General features: G+C 41.7%; 1 protein-coding gene across 3 annotated transcripts; it reads left to right on the top strand.

The window, feature by feature from the left end:
• Positions 1 to 231: 231 nt before the first annotated feature.
• On the top strand, positions 232 to 14,182 carry LOC130186097 (macrophage-stimulating protein receptor-like). 3 transcript variants are annotated; one of them, XM_056402836.1, is made up of 21 exons: positions 232 to 392; positions 1,194 to 2,477; positions 3,917 to 4,093; positions 4,210 to 4,329; positions 4,414 to 4,584; positions 4,720 to 4,886; positions 5,094 to 5,223; positions 5,354 to 5,490; positions 5,613 to 5,792; positions 5,904 to 6,003; positions 6,282 to 6,512; positions 6,665 to 6,811; positions 6,895 to 7,051; positions 7,234 to 7,323; positions 7,696 to 7,896; positions 8,052 to 8,132; positions 8,226 to 8,407; positions 8,539 to 8,648; positions 9,143 to 9,308; positions 9,393 to 9,529; positions 9,728 to 14,182. In XM_056402836.1, exons 2-21 carry the CDS (start codon positions 1,278 to 1,280, stop codon positions 9,957 to 9,959), a joined length of 4,116 nt encoding a protein of 1,371 aa, XP_056258811.1. In that variant the 5' UTR covers positions 232 to 392; positions 1,194 to 1,277; the 3' UTR covers positions 9,960 to 14,182. The 3 variants fall into 3 exon arrangements, with proteins under 3 accessions (XP_056258811.1, XP_056258827.1, XP_056258820.1); XM_056402852.1 differs by having other exon boundaries at positions 7,699 to 7,896; XM_056402845.1 differs by lacking the exon at positions 232 to 392 and having other exon boundaries at positions 434 to 2,477.
• Positions 14,183 to 14,696: the final 514 nt, after the last annotated feature.

Here is a 14,696-nt window from a genome sequence, read left to right on the forward strand (position 1 = left end):
TTTTCTGTTCCATCCTTGTTAGACTATTTCATATTCTGTTATCGTGTGAATGTATAAAGTTTTGCTGAGAGCGTCAAAAACAAATTGAACTCGTGATAGATTTCATATCAGACCCACGGGGGGCCTGAGGGCTTTTTCCTGTCGTGCTTTTATTTTGAAGGTGAGCGTAACATCCTGCGCTCGTTCGCAGACTTAGAAGCTGTTAATGACTTGACTCAAGGACTAGTTCAGTGTCGGTGTAAACTGTGTGGCAGTGGTACTGTCAGGTGAGTTCGCTGCACGTCAGTGAGTGGAGCTTCACTAACGCAGGAAATTTATCAGTTTGCCAAGAATTCACGTTTTGGGATCTTTGGGTGAATTTCAACGACACCCCAACACCCTTTCAAAGCGAGGTAAGATATATTTATTTATAAACTTTTAGGGAGAGAGGATGTCTGGGGCGGCTATTGGCCCACGTTAATGAATGACTCAACGCACTTTGGTTACGATTCACAACTCATCGGCTCAGTTTTTGCTTTCCTGAACATGAGATTTAATTTTAACAGTTAATACCAGTATAAATGATCTTAATTATGGTCATCTTAACACAATGTTCTCCCTTTAGAGAGCGGTGTAGACTACCTGTTCTTCTCTGTTTGGAAACTTTGAAAATAGTTGACCAATGCCCAGTGGTGTATTAAAATTAGGAATACGGGATAACTATTTGCATATGAGTGCCCATTGATTTAGGTATTTTTACGTTTTGACAATATTAGGCTTAAACTTTTCTGTTTACTCTGTATATGGCTCTTGGGACCTGAACATTTCCATAGTTGCAACGCAAGTTGCAGCATATCATGTCTTGCCCACAGTAGAGTTTATTATTTTTCCACTGGCTTCATAGTTTCACAGCGTTGCCATGTAAGTGAATGTCATTTATCTTACACTGTAGATGTTTAAAAAAAAAAAGAAAAAAAAAAAGAAAAGAAAACCCATCAGCTACCACATCACGGGGCTCCGCGGGAAAACAGCAGCTGATACTTTTTTCCTCTTTCCACAGTTCCTCATGTATTTCTCAGTTTAAACAAGCTCAAATGTTGACATTATCTCCCAGGCACACTTCAAAAGCAGTGAAAATCTCCTGAACGTGACAATAAAATGTTACTTCTCTGCCTGTTAAATCTCAACATTCCTTGTCTTGTCTCCCCTCACAGAGCTCCTGCTCGTCCTCCAGAATGTTCTCTTTGAGGAAGGTATCTTATAGGTAGCAATCAATCACTGTGGACTGTGACGTGGAGATGGTCACTTGGGCCGCCTTGCTGACAGTATGCATATGGATACAGACATACATCGCCTCAGGGCAGCACACATGTCCTGCTCCTCAGAGGCCGGTGGATTTCACTGTAAAATATTCCCTCCCCCACTTCCAGTCAGACAAACCCATACAGAACATAGCGGTGCAGACGGATTCGCAGCAGCCAGAGGTGTATGTTGGATGCCAGAATGTAATAGAGGCAGTCAACTATACTATGCAAAAAATATGGGAAGTGAGAACTGGACCTGTTGGCAGCCCAGAATGTCAAACCTGTCAGGTGTGTGACATAGAAACAAATCCTGGGGATCCAGTGGATACAGACAATGAGGTTCTGCTTTTGGATCCTGCAGGATTTCCCTATTTGTACTTGTACATCTGTGGGAGTACTCAGCATGGGATCTGTTACTTCATTGATGTTTCCTTTCCCCAGCCTGAGCCTCAGTGTCTGTACAAAAAAGAGCAAAACTCTCCATCCAACTGTCCTGACTGTCTGGCCAGCCCACTTGGCACCACAGTCACCATTGTTGAACAGGCAGCCACGTCCTTGTTCTTTGTAGCAGCCTCTGTCAATGACGAAGTGGCACAGAGGTATCCCAGGAGGTCCATATCAGTGATGAGGCCACTTTCAACTGAAGATGGCTTTCATATGGTCACAAATGGCCTGACAGTGCTCCCCAGTTTCCGGGACTCTTACCGGATTAATTACATCCACAGCTTCTCTACCAAGGAGTATGTTTACTTTCTGTCCCTGCAAAGAGAAAATCCCTCAAGGAAGAATTCGGCTTTTCAGACTCGTCTGGGACGACTGCCCATATTAATTCCTGAGGTGTGGATGTACAGAGAGGTGGTCCTGGAGTGTCGGTATGAACCAAAACGCAGGAGACGGAGTGAGGGTTACAAGGACATTGTGTATAACGGGCTACAAGCAGCCCACTTTGGTCGAGCCGGGAAGGACTTGGCCGAAGAGCTGGGGGTGGACGAGAAAGAAGATATTCTTTACGGGGTGTTTGCAGAGGTGAATGAGCACGGTGAACCTCAGAAAAACTCAGCCCTGTGTGCTTTCCCTTTGACTAAAGTAAACCTTGCGATTGACAAGGGCGTGGAGGCCTGCTGCAAGTCAGGTACAGAGCAGCTGTCCAGAGGTCTGTGCCACTTCCAGCCATGCGAGAGCTGCCCACATGAAGTGAGTAACTCTTTTTTTTTATATGTCTGGCTGTCACCAGAGCAGAGACATAGTACAAAAGTCCGCTGTGTCCAGACAGGAAGTGACATGTCCAGACAAACAGTGTGCCATTTAGTCACCTGTGATCGGAACAAGCAGTTTATCATTAAGCTTACAGTCAAATATTGTCTTGAGCCATGACAGATAGTATATTATGTAGTGACGCTACAGTTAGTACATAATGTAAATCTTAACTGCTGGATGAAGGGGTGTGTGTGTGTATGTGTGTGTGTGTGTGTGTGTGTGTGGGTGTGTGTGTGTGTGTGTGTATGTGTGAGAGAGCGCAAGGCCAGATGAGAAAACTGGGAGAGGTGGATGAGTCAGATGTGTGACCTGCACATTGCCACACCATTTCTCTGCTCTGTTAAGTTTCAGTCTTTCTTAGTGAAAGGGTGGCAGCTGTTTACAGTGCAGAGCAATATGTATTTCAAGATAACTGACTCAGCGGTTTCTCCGCTCGCCGTATTTATCTTTTGCTTTGTTTTAAAAGTCTGATCCCGGTCAGTGTCCTTAACTGATATGCTACAAGAGAAGAAAGTTAAGTGGAGGGAAACGGAAACTCAAAAGGTTAATAACTTTAACTGGCCAGATCATTTGGCTTTGGTTCTCAAAAAAATAATGCAGGTGTGGTCTGTTCCTTTTATGGAGTTCAGACTGTGTCCTTTGAGCTCTTACAGCCATGTGTACACTTACAGGAATGTGTGTTAACAAACACAAGTTATAAATCCTACTGATAAAAAGGTGGAATTTCAAGGGGAGGGACTGTGTTACACCGTGCCTGGCTTTTACGCATTTTATGTGAGCGGCAAATTGATGGCTGAAACCATCGTAATCTAAAATAAATCTATCTGAAAACTGTTTTCATCAACTTTTTTCTTGAATTGGATGAGTGCAATAACATAACTTAGATACCGAGTGTATTCAAGAACGAAATGTTGAGGTACAAAGTGACTGAAAAGTTCAAACGACATGAATATAGGTCATTGAAAGTTTCATGCGAACAGAGGCATGCTGGGGCAGGTCAGACACATTGCTTAAGAATGGAATGTTTACCATTTGTTCAACATATCCTCATCCATATCCTCTATCCTTTAGATAATTACTTTTAATTCCAGTCCAGTTTCAATAGCCGACAATCTGCACACCAAATCAACATATGGAGCTTGAGTCACTACTGTTTTATGACCTTGTAGCTCTCACAGCTTGTTGCTGTGACAGGATGAATGAATATTCCCTCTGCTTACTCCTTCAACCCTTATTCCCGTCAAGGGTTATGCATGTAAATGTACTTTATCTGCTTAGAAGGGGCCCGCTGCTGTAAAGTATAAAAAAGTATTTGACTTCCTGTTAGTGGCTATGTGCTAACATCGTTGTGCTGTTTGTCTCACCCACTCGCACAGAGCTCTGAAGGTAATGACACATGTAGTGACATGCCCACTCTGGTGTCAAAGCCATACTACAGAGTAGACCTCTTCAACAGGCGGATGAGAGATGTCCTGTTCACTTCTGTCCTGGTCACCACTCTTGGGAATTGCACGCTGGGCCATTTTGGTACCTCAGATGGCAGGATACTGCAGGTAACAAGATACACCTGGTGTATATTACATTTCTTTCTCTGCTTTTTTTGATTACATATTAAGACGTCCAAAAACGAATATCTTTGTGACATCGCCTCTCCGTCTCTCTGATTCAGGTGGTTCTTACCACGTACAGGACTTTGGTTTTTGCCAACTATTCTCTGGGAGAGGCCGCAATATCCAGGACAGCAACTGTGTACTCAAAGGATTTACTTCTCTTTGTCGCTGGAAATAAGGTACATATTTATAATGAGTGCTTATCTTTTGACTCTTTTACGTCTTGCTAACCCCACCCTCATCTCCATCTTTCCGTCATCAAGATGTTCAGGGTGCCCACTGCAGGACCAGGGTGTACTCATTTTATGACATGCTCCGCGTGTCTGACGGCTCCACGCTTCATGGACTGTGGCTGGTGTTCAGGAATCTGCTCGCGGCAGCATGAATGTACCTCTCAGTGGAACAAAGACTCTTGTGCACCTGTCATAACAGAGGTATATCTGCTGCTAGCTGTGACTGATTACGCAGTGCATGAAGTTTAAAAGCCATGAGTCATAAAGTCACATTGATCACATTGATTGGACTGAGACGCTGATTAATATTCTGGATGGTGATCCTTCTGTCTGCAGTTTTTCCCAAAGATGGCACCTGCTGGTGGGGAGACAGAGGTGACATTATGCGGAAGGGACTTTCAGTCCGGTCTGCGACCTGCCATCATCAGCGGCAAAACCCACATCATCACAGTGGGCTCTGGGACTTTGTGTACTATCCTGCCTGAAAAGAGCGAGAGTGAATTGTGAGTAGCACAGATGCAAAATAACATGCCACACAGACAGTTCATTTTCACACGCACAACAGATGAACAAGCCTCTCCATCTATGTTTTGGTGACAATGCTTTTTTCATAAACCAATAGTATTTATAGTCACTTGACTCCTGCTTCACTGGAATATCTCCATCTACAGAATTCATAGACACATCATTTTCTTGTTTCCTTAATACAGGCTAGTATGCAGGATTCACGACCAAACACCAAACCAGAACCTTAACATCACTCTGGAAGTGCACGAGGGTGAAGTGGAAGGTCGCTACTCAATCGAAGGCATAGCTCAGAAGTCTGGCTTCTCTTTTGTGGTGAGAATAACCTCTTTTTCTAATGAGATTATGTATCAATATATTCTCTGTATGATATTTATGTATTGGAATAATGTGTATAATGCGTTGTTAGATTGTAACATGTTATGTTTCACCTCTGTTTAATCAGGAGCCGAGCATAACAGAAATCAGACCTGACTACGGGCCCTTGTTTGGAGGAACAGAGGTTACACTGACAGGCAGGTATCTTAGTTCTGGGATACAGAGAGATGTCTTCTTTGGAAACAACAAGTGTAACATTCAAAGGTGAGCAACGTAGATGGCTACATGTTGATGTTCACAGATATCCCTTGTGTTCAGATATCCCTTTCCATTCAAGGCTTTTAGTATTGTACACATTTGGTTACTGTGATCTGTACTGCTTTCAGTGCTCATGAAAGAAGTGGGGCTTTATCTTCAATCGTCTGCAACACAACAGCTGCAGCATCTGTCGGGACGGTACATGTGAAAGTTGTCATTGACAGCTCTGAAGTGACCGCCACTAAGATGTTCTCCTACAAGAAATACCCTGTTATAAACTCTGTATATCCTCATTGCAGTTTCAGACGGTAGGACACTGACCCCAGTCTGGCCTTATTGAAAGACTCATGTTTCAAATGATCATAACGTAAAGGCAGTGAGTTTTATTTATTAACACGCTCATTTATATTGTCATTCAGTGGCTCCAAGCTGGTGATAGAAGGTCAGAATCTTGACTCTGCCCACAGAACTGTGGTTCAGTACACTCCCAATAATCTCCATGAGCAATCTGTTCAACAAGTAAGTTCACGCTTTGATTTAGTCCTTGTGTAAGACTTTATAGACGCAGCGCATTAATCAATTCAAAGCAGGTCATTAAACTGCATGCTGTGTGCAGAGAAAAGCAATTTAATGAGGTACTTTTACATTAACATATAAACTGAGCTGAAGTTTGTGAACCTGTTTGTGACTGAAAGGCCAGCCATACTCATTCTTTCCCAATATTGCTTTACAATTATGCCAAACTTTCACAGTAGTCGTGATTTAAAATGAAATGTTATATGCTGACTTCCCTTGAGGTGTGCAATGGCACAGCAAATGCCACGCATATGGAATGCTGGACCCCTGCTTTTCAAGAGGAAATGCCACAGGAAAAGTCTGACACAGGACAGATTTTTATTCACATGGATGGAGGACGTGACCTCTGGAAGAGACGTTTTGACTACCACCCTGACGCCAAAGTCATTCCCTTTGAAAATGATGACAATGAATTACCTTTAAAACCAGGAGATACAGAAGTATCATTGCATGTATGTTCACACACATTTTTTTTCCTCATGCATTTTTATGAAAATCTTAATAATAGTAAAGCTTGCACTCTTCAGTATTTTACTCTACGCAGAACACCAATTAAAACTTGTCTTTTAAATTGAAACAGTTTTTCTTTTCACATATGTAACAGCATAGTAAACTGAATACAGTGAGCACATGCATGAAGATCACAATGACCATCGGTGGCGTGGACTGCAACGTTCAAGTGCTGCTAAACGAGCTGACGTGCAGGATTCCTAAAGGCCTGATCATTCCCAGCGAGGGATTGCCCGTCAAGGTAAGAGAATCATCAACCTTCTTATCAGCCGATAATAAATCGTGTATATTTATCAGAAGTAATCGTCTGTTCCACTGCTGTAGGTGTTTGTGAACGGGGAAGAAAATGACGTGGGTAAAGTGGTCTATTACAACAACAAAACTTTGATTGTGGGCATTATACTGGGGATCCTTGCTGCACTTGCAGCGGGTGCTGGCCTAGCATTACTCGTGATGATCCATATAAGGAAGAAAAAGAGAGGTGAGAAAAATGAGACATTACAACTGTGATTATGATTTGTAAAGAGAAGTTTTTAATGTATGCTCATTCTGAGCTATGGTTTGTTTATTATTCCCTTGACCAACTGAGACGTTTGCCACTGGCTTTACCGTATATTTGGTTTAATGATCAAAGATTTTTATTTATCGAATGTGTCCTTTCAGCTGAAGTAGAGAATCGTTTATCAACAATGCTTTCACGGAACCGCATTGGCAGCAACTCTGATTTCTCGCCGACAGGGGACTACAGGCGAGGTGTGGCATCTAAAATTCATTAATTCATTTAATCATTCATTCATAACTCCACATTAAATCTAAATTGAATCTTCCATCCGTTCCTTCCATTCCCTTGTCTTCATCCTGTACATCTAACCCTGCAGCAGCCCCATGGAGTACAACCTTATGTATATGTATATATTATAAAACATTGTAGTATTGTACAGAGACTGGTAAATAAATACATAAATGTAAAACGTCAGGGCACATATTGGTTAAATTTCTCTGTATCTTTAGAACCTACTAAATAAAGAGAAAGTCTGTTCGGTATGAGCAGAACCAAAAGATTCGACTGGCCTTTTTACAACTTTAAACCTTCTCGGTGTGTGTGTTTTTGCTTGTGTGTTGCAGTAGATCTGTCCAGTCAAACATCAGGATCAGGAGGAATGGCATTCCAAGGTTTATTATATGCTGCCAGCTATGATCATCTGACCATCCCTTTAGTGCCACTGGACAATAACTCCATGAGTTCTGATCTCCTTGAAGAGGTCAAAGATGTGCTGATCCCTGCTGACATGCTCAGAATTGAGGATAGCCAGATAATTGGCAAAGGTAAGTCTTGTGGTCTGTTTTGTTTGTTTTGTTTTTCTTTCTTTCTTCCTTTCTTCCTTTCTTTCTTTCTTTCTTTCTTTCTTTCTTTCTTTCTTTCTTTCTTTCTTTCTTTCTTCACAGAACTTCCATAACAACCACTTTTTCTTCTTGTGCAGGCCACTTTGGGACAGTTTACCATGGATACCTGATAGACAGCAATAAGCAAGAGACCCACTGCGCTGTAAAATCGTTGAACAGTATGTGAATGCCTATTCTATAAAGGAAATCATCATTTCAAGAGCTCTTGGCTGGTAGGCTTGTCTGTATAACAGCATGTGTTTCACAAACAGGGATCACAGATTTGAGGGAGGTGGACCAGTTCCTTAGAGAAGGCATCATCATGAAAGGTTTCCACCATCCTAACATACTGTCTCTGCTGGGCATCATGCTACCTAAAGAAGGGCTCCCTCTGGTGGTGCTACCATACATGAAGCACGGGGATGTGCGTCATTTCATCCGTTCTGAGAAAAGGGTAACTTACGCAATGAAACTCTCTGGACCAGCAGGGTCATGACTGTGAATATTTTCTCTCTCAACCTGGCCGGGAGTTTTTAACTACTCGGCAACTACTGCTCTGTTTTACTATGTCTTTGTCCTCCACAGAACCCAACAGTGAAAGACCTGATCGGGTTTGGGCTTCAGGTTGCCAAGGGGATGGAGTATTTAGCCCAGAAAAAATTTGTCCACAGAGACCTGGCTGCACGTAACTGCATGTAAGTGTGAATCATACACTTATGACTGGCCTGTGAGATGTCAGTGGAAAAGCTTTGTCTTGCCCGCAGGAGGCCATTTCACTGTCCCTGAACAAGTTGACGTGTCATCTGCATGCTGTACTGAAAGATGTATTAAAGCAAAATAGAGGACCTTATCCGTGCAAGGTCTTTTTAGGATGATCAATAATTGTGACACTGGTGGTAAAGTTTTTTTTGCTTTGTATGATCTGTTTATTTGCCGATACATATTTAAGGAATAGTTTGACATTTTGGGTGGTACACCTTTTTCCTTTCTTAGAGAGAATTAGATGATACATCTGATACCATTCTCATTGTCTGACTTTTCTCCCTACGTGTGCATGGCAAATATCTAATGGGAGCGTCACAGATCATCAACACCGATCCTCCAGATTTGTGTAAATTTAGGCGTAGGCCTTGAGTTTAGAGATACATCATCTGGTTGATCCTTTTCTTAAGATGTCTCCTCTTTTCAGGCTGGATGAAACCTTCACGGTGAAGGTGGCTGATTTTGGCATGGCGAGGGACATCTATGACAAGGAATACTACAGCGTTCAAGATCACAAGCGGGCAAAGCTGCCAGTGAAGTGGATGGCCATTGAAAGCCTGCAAACACAGAAGTTCACCACCAAGTCTGATGTGGTGAGTGTACTTAATCCAGGCCACAGAAATATGTCTGTGTCTATTATATTTGTATCTAAAATACATTGCCTCTCTGTTTCCCAGTGGTCGTATGGCATCTTAATGTGGGAGCTGTTGACCAGAGGTGCCAGTCCATATCCAGATGTGGACCCCTATGATATCACAAACTACTTGTTAAAGGGACGTCGGCTTCCACAGCCACAGTTTTGTCCTGATACACTGTAAGAATAATAGCAGCACCATATGAATATCACATAACATCATGATACAGTGCAATAGCTTCAGCAATTGTGTGTCAGTTTTTCCTCAGTTGTAGTATAATAATTCTTAAACTCACAGCGACCATCATTCAGTAGTTTACTCACCTGCTACTCAAGCACTAACTCATTCTCAGATTTACATATCGATTCATTCCACAGGTATTCAATCATGCTGACATGTTGGGACCCAGAGCCTGAGCACAGACCTAGCTTCCACAGCCTGGTTACAGACATCCAACACATCCTGTTCTGTCTGGAAGGAGAGCACTACATCAGTCTGAAGGTTACCTACGTCAACTTAGACCAGCCAAGGCCTTACCCCTCCCTCAGCGGATCTGCAGAGGAGGCTGAGGCCTCAGACTTGGACACAGACTGTCATGCTGCCAGCTGAGTGTCTCAGAGCCCTAAGACTCTGACAGGAGCAGGATCCGGAGCATAGAGGATGAGGGACAGCTCACCTCTTCACATAGTTGGTTGATCATGTCCACAAACCTGAGGATTTGAGAGACGGTTTGGCCAGTGATTTAAGACACTTTAGGTTCTACAAACTCTTACTGGAGCTGAGACAAAATCACGCTGGAAGTTTTATGCTTTTCCTAACATCTAAAGCACAAGTGTGAATGAGACAAAGTGAATGTAACATGTGCTTTTGTTCTCAGATTTATAGGAAAGGATGTCAACGTCCATGAGGATATTTTATATATGCCTCAGTCAGTTTATAAGAAAGTTAGACCCGGGGTCTATGAATGCTGACTTGTGCTCAGGGGTCAAATTTGTTTTTATTTGTTTTCTCACATTTGTTGTGCTATATGGGGATATAATATATATCCCCTTCATATTGACTTTAGAAGGTAATGTTAACACAAGGTTATGTGTGCATGCGAAATCATCACGCTGGATGCAGCTCCATTGATCCTCAAAAATCTCTGCACCTAACTGAATTATACAGTCAGCTCTCTGTGCAACTGTACCTGTCAGTATCACTAGAGGGCAACCGATGCCTCCTTCTATTCTTCATACTTGAGTTACTGCTGCAGTGGTGCTCTGCACTACAGAGGACAGCTCAACACAAAGGTGTTACACAAACAATTTCTCAACTCTATTTATCTGCTAAGCAAATGTGACAAATTCAGTCTTTCAACCCAATCATCACAGCGCAGTATATGGCATATTTTGGGGGCTTTCTATGTTTCTTGCATGTGATTAAAATGATCTCCACAGCAAATTAGACAGTCCAAGGCATTTGAGAATGTAAGCACTAGACAATGCAGAATCGTTTAACCAAAGAAATGGTTTATATTGACCTGCAATCTTTCTACCAGGGGCAATGAATTTGGATCCCATATACTTGATTTTTGCTGCTGCGTTTCTGTCCCTCCTTTGAAGATTGAACTGTGCTCTGGGTTGCACTGTAAATAGTGTTTTTGAACAAAAAGATGGTTTATTGCAAATACTTGTCTTTAAAATGTGTGTATGTCTCCCCAGACTTGTTTTTTTCTAAGCACATCCTGAACAAACAATAAGAAAAAATCCTGCTGCAGATGGTCAAACAAGACAGTTCCACCTAAAACGTTTTATTCTTAACTTAACCAGAATACCGGTTAAAAAAATATGGAGATAACTAGAGCAAGACGAGGCACAGGAGTTCATCATGAAAGTGGATCATCAAAGCCACTGGAAAAAAAAAAAGCTTCCGAGTTCAATGACACATGGTCTGAGGCAGCACGACTCTTGTTCTGTGCCAGGTGGAAGAGAGGAAAAACACATACTGTTAGAGGTCTGAATTATGTCAGCTCAGCTACAGTGAAAACCGCATGCTTCTGCCTAATCTGTGTATCTAGCATTTGTAATATTCTCTATGAATAATTTATGGTTCTAAAAAAAGATTTTTTTTTTTTTTTTTTTTTTTTAATCCCTTGCCTTCAGGTACTGAAAAAGGTGGCGTTAATAATGTCAAGTGCTGGTTGTGTTCAGGTGGGGGTTCGAGATTTGAAAATGATGTGATGATTCCAGCTGAAGACTGAACAAAAACCAAACCATGTATATATTTTTTTTCTGTCATGAACAATGGTCATATGAGAGATTTACTTTTATTTACAGAAGCAAACATAAAATGCAATGTGCCCAAATGGTTACTGGTCAGTTGAAGAACTGGTTATGATGAAATACAGATCTTTTTGAAGAGTATTTATCGACTGCACATGATGAAGAGGAGGTGAGGTGTGGGAAAGAAGGGTTAGACAATAAATAAATGTTATGAGTTGTACATGAACCCACAGTGAGGAAGAAACACAACATGTACCTACACCTCAGCCCTGTGGGCCACCAAATATAAAGGCTTCCAGATGCCACAAAATAGCCTTAAGTCTTTAAAGTAAGTCTCTGAATAGATGTCTGGGCTCTTCTTTGTGTCACCTCATGATTGATCTGCCAGTTCAGCTTCTGGGATTGTGTGAATGCTGTTGGCAGTTAAAATAAAATTGGGCATTAAACAGGAACACTGGCATTGGAATCAAAACTTGAAATGAAAGATGAAAGACTGGCACCCGCTTTGAAGATGGGAAAGTTGAAAAAAGTTGCATCGAATTTTATTTGTACAGATTTGACTATGGATCTGTTTTTCTTATTTTTAATATTTTTTATTTTTTTGTTTGTTAGTTTGTTTTCGTTTAGATGCCAGTTTCTCCTTTTTCTGTTTAGTTTTTGGCTTTGAACTGTATTGGACAACTTCCAGGTTTGACCCCGTTAACAGACATACTGTAATACTGTAAATGAGAAGTATGTTGCTAAGGGAGAAAGTAAGCCTGCTCAGCTGACTATGTGTGGATTAGAAAGTGTGTTGGCGGGCCTCTTTTTGAAACAAAAAGAACTGATGACCAAAACATTCAATGAATGTATCGATTTAATCACTTGTGTGAGAAAATCAGCCTCTTTTAGCTCTGCACAGCTTAAACAGAGAGTCTGTGATTTATTTAGCATTGCACTATAAAGCAGGGGGCATTAAAGTCAGAAAGTGGTAACTACACCAACTCCGATATGACATGAATGTGGCGTAAATCCAAGTCGAGATAACCTGGATGACATCACCTGGGTTAGAGTCTGTGAAAACACAACACAACACAACTGTTCACGGACTGTGTAGTATAGCTTACTCCCCATGAAGAGCAAATGGACTTTCATGAATAAAATTTCCCTTTAAAGAAGTTTTCTTCTATCAAGGCAAATAATGAGCTGGGGATTGATTGAACCAACCATAAATGGATCAATGAAACGCCTGGTTCTCAGAAAGAAGCTCCTGGGCACCTACACCAAGTGTCAGTCGGTCTACTTATTCAGAAAGCACTAAATATGCTCCTTCCACACTTATACAGACACACACACACACACACACACACACACACACACACACACACAGCCCATCTCATGCCAGTAGCACAGTGAGCTGCACTGACAGCGGACCCCTAAAGTGTCTGGTCTAAAATTCCTTTTGTTGTCTTCAAGTGTATATATTTATAAATATTTTACACTTTCATTTCACACTGCCCTGGTTTCGAAGCGCGGTTCGGTTGGAATCTGCGAAACTGCAAATGTCGTGCAGCAGCTGTTGTGTGATCCATGACAAACTAGCCAAGGGAAAAGAAACTAGCTAGTCTTGGCTAGCTGTTTTTCTACTGAGACTTAACACAAATTTGTGTTCCACAGATGGGAGGACACAAGAGAAGTAGCCAGTTTGCACAGTTGGTGTAGCTGTCAGAGTTTAAATCTTAACTATGGACACCTGGTGTAGGGACATTATTCCCAGGAGCTGCAGTGATGATGAGTAAGGATGGACCACTGGTTTTAAAGTGCCAAACAATGACTGTGGCCAGTTTTTATCTGAGTGAGCTGTAGCATGTTTGATGTGCATTATTTTTTGATGTAAGCTAAAAATGTATGATCTCTCTACTCCTCCTTATTACCAGATCAGAGAAACTGCAGAGAGTTCACTGAGACACAGAGAAACAATCAGTAACAAATGATCAAGCACACTCAAAACAAGGCTGTGAGCTTGGAAGCAGTGGGGCTCTGACCCTGTCACAGCCGGATGCTGACAAAGCTCTGCTAATATATCCATCCATGCTATATATCTGGTAATTCATCTGTATCGTGACGGAAATGAGAAGTTCATCTAATGAGCTTTTGGCTTTGTTGTAGTACGAGGCATTCAGACGTTCTGCATTGCACCACTTGGTATGAAATGGCCCGAGGAGTAAGAAAAGTGAACGTGCCTGATTCACTGCTGTTGAACCTTTCCGTGCAGGTGTTTTGAGCTGGATTGTGTACTGTGGGCTGTGCATTCACAGTCTGAAGTTTCTCAACATCGCTCAAGGTATCTCAGCTTTTCAAGATGTTGGTGAGAAAAAGTCTGCAGAGGGAGACAGGGAAAGAAAATATGACAATGCAATGAGACAATGCATATTTGATTTGTCACAAAGAAATGTACATAGTATATAGTTTTTTTTTTTCCTGTTGCAGCGTTGTATAAAAAGCTATCAAATTTAACAAATCAGCTGTGAAGTATTTTTGCATTTTTCTCTATAATAAAGACTGAGAAATTCACTCAGCTCAAGCCCATAGCATGGTATTTATTTTAGTAATTTCACAGGTTTACACTTTTCAATCGGTATGTTTCTTAATAGACTGATTCGCCTCCATCTTAAAAGCTTAGAACTTCCTGTGCAAATATCTTTCATGTGGGTTTGTAGCCTTTCTCACACTTTTGTTCTCTGAATTGAATCTGCTATCCTTGAGCTTGTGTACCATCAGTAGATACCTGAATAGTGAGGCAATCCTCCTCCCTCTCCCTTGCTCTTCTCCATTGTTACACTGCATTCAGAGGGAAGATGAAGAGCTGGGAGGTCACAGACGGAGAGAAGTGTTATGTTTGTTCCCATCTCTGCTCTCTCAGTGAATGTCTCCACAGATGGGATTATATTGAAAGGCAAACACAAATTTGCAGTGCAATTAAAGTGCTTCGAGGCACAAGGCCACAGCAGGCACACAGCTAACTGTACTTGATAAGAGTTTTTCATCATCCTTCTTGTTATCAATGTGTGGTGTTTTGTGACTTAAAAATTCACACTCTGTT

Source organism: Seriola aureovittata, chromosome 2 (assembly GCF_021018895.1).
Source record: "Seriola aureovittata isolate HTS-2021-v1 ecotype China chromosome 2, ASM2101889v1, whole genome shotgun sequence".
Lineage (NCBI taxonomy): Eukaryota > Metazoa > Chordata > Actinopteri > Carangiformes > Carangidae > Seriola > Seriola aureovittata.

Bases quoted from the DNA above. Each gene is read 5' to 3' on its own strand.
- LOC130186097 (XM_056402836.1), top strand. From the start codon at position 1,278: ATGGTCACTTGGGCCGCCTTGCTGACAGTATGCATATGGATACAGACA. The intron at 4,585-4,719 runs GTATATCTGCTG...TTCTGTCTGCAG, and splicing joins GTGCACCTGTCATAACAGAG to TTTTTCCCAAAGATGGCACC. The intron at 7,052-7,233 runs GTGAGAAAAATG...GTGTCCTTTCAG, and splicing joins TATAAGGAAGAAAAAGAGAG to CTGAAGTAGAGAATCGTTTA.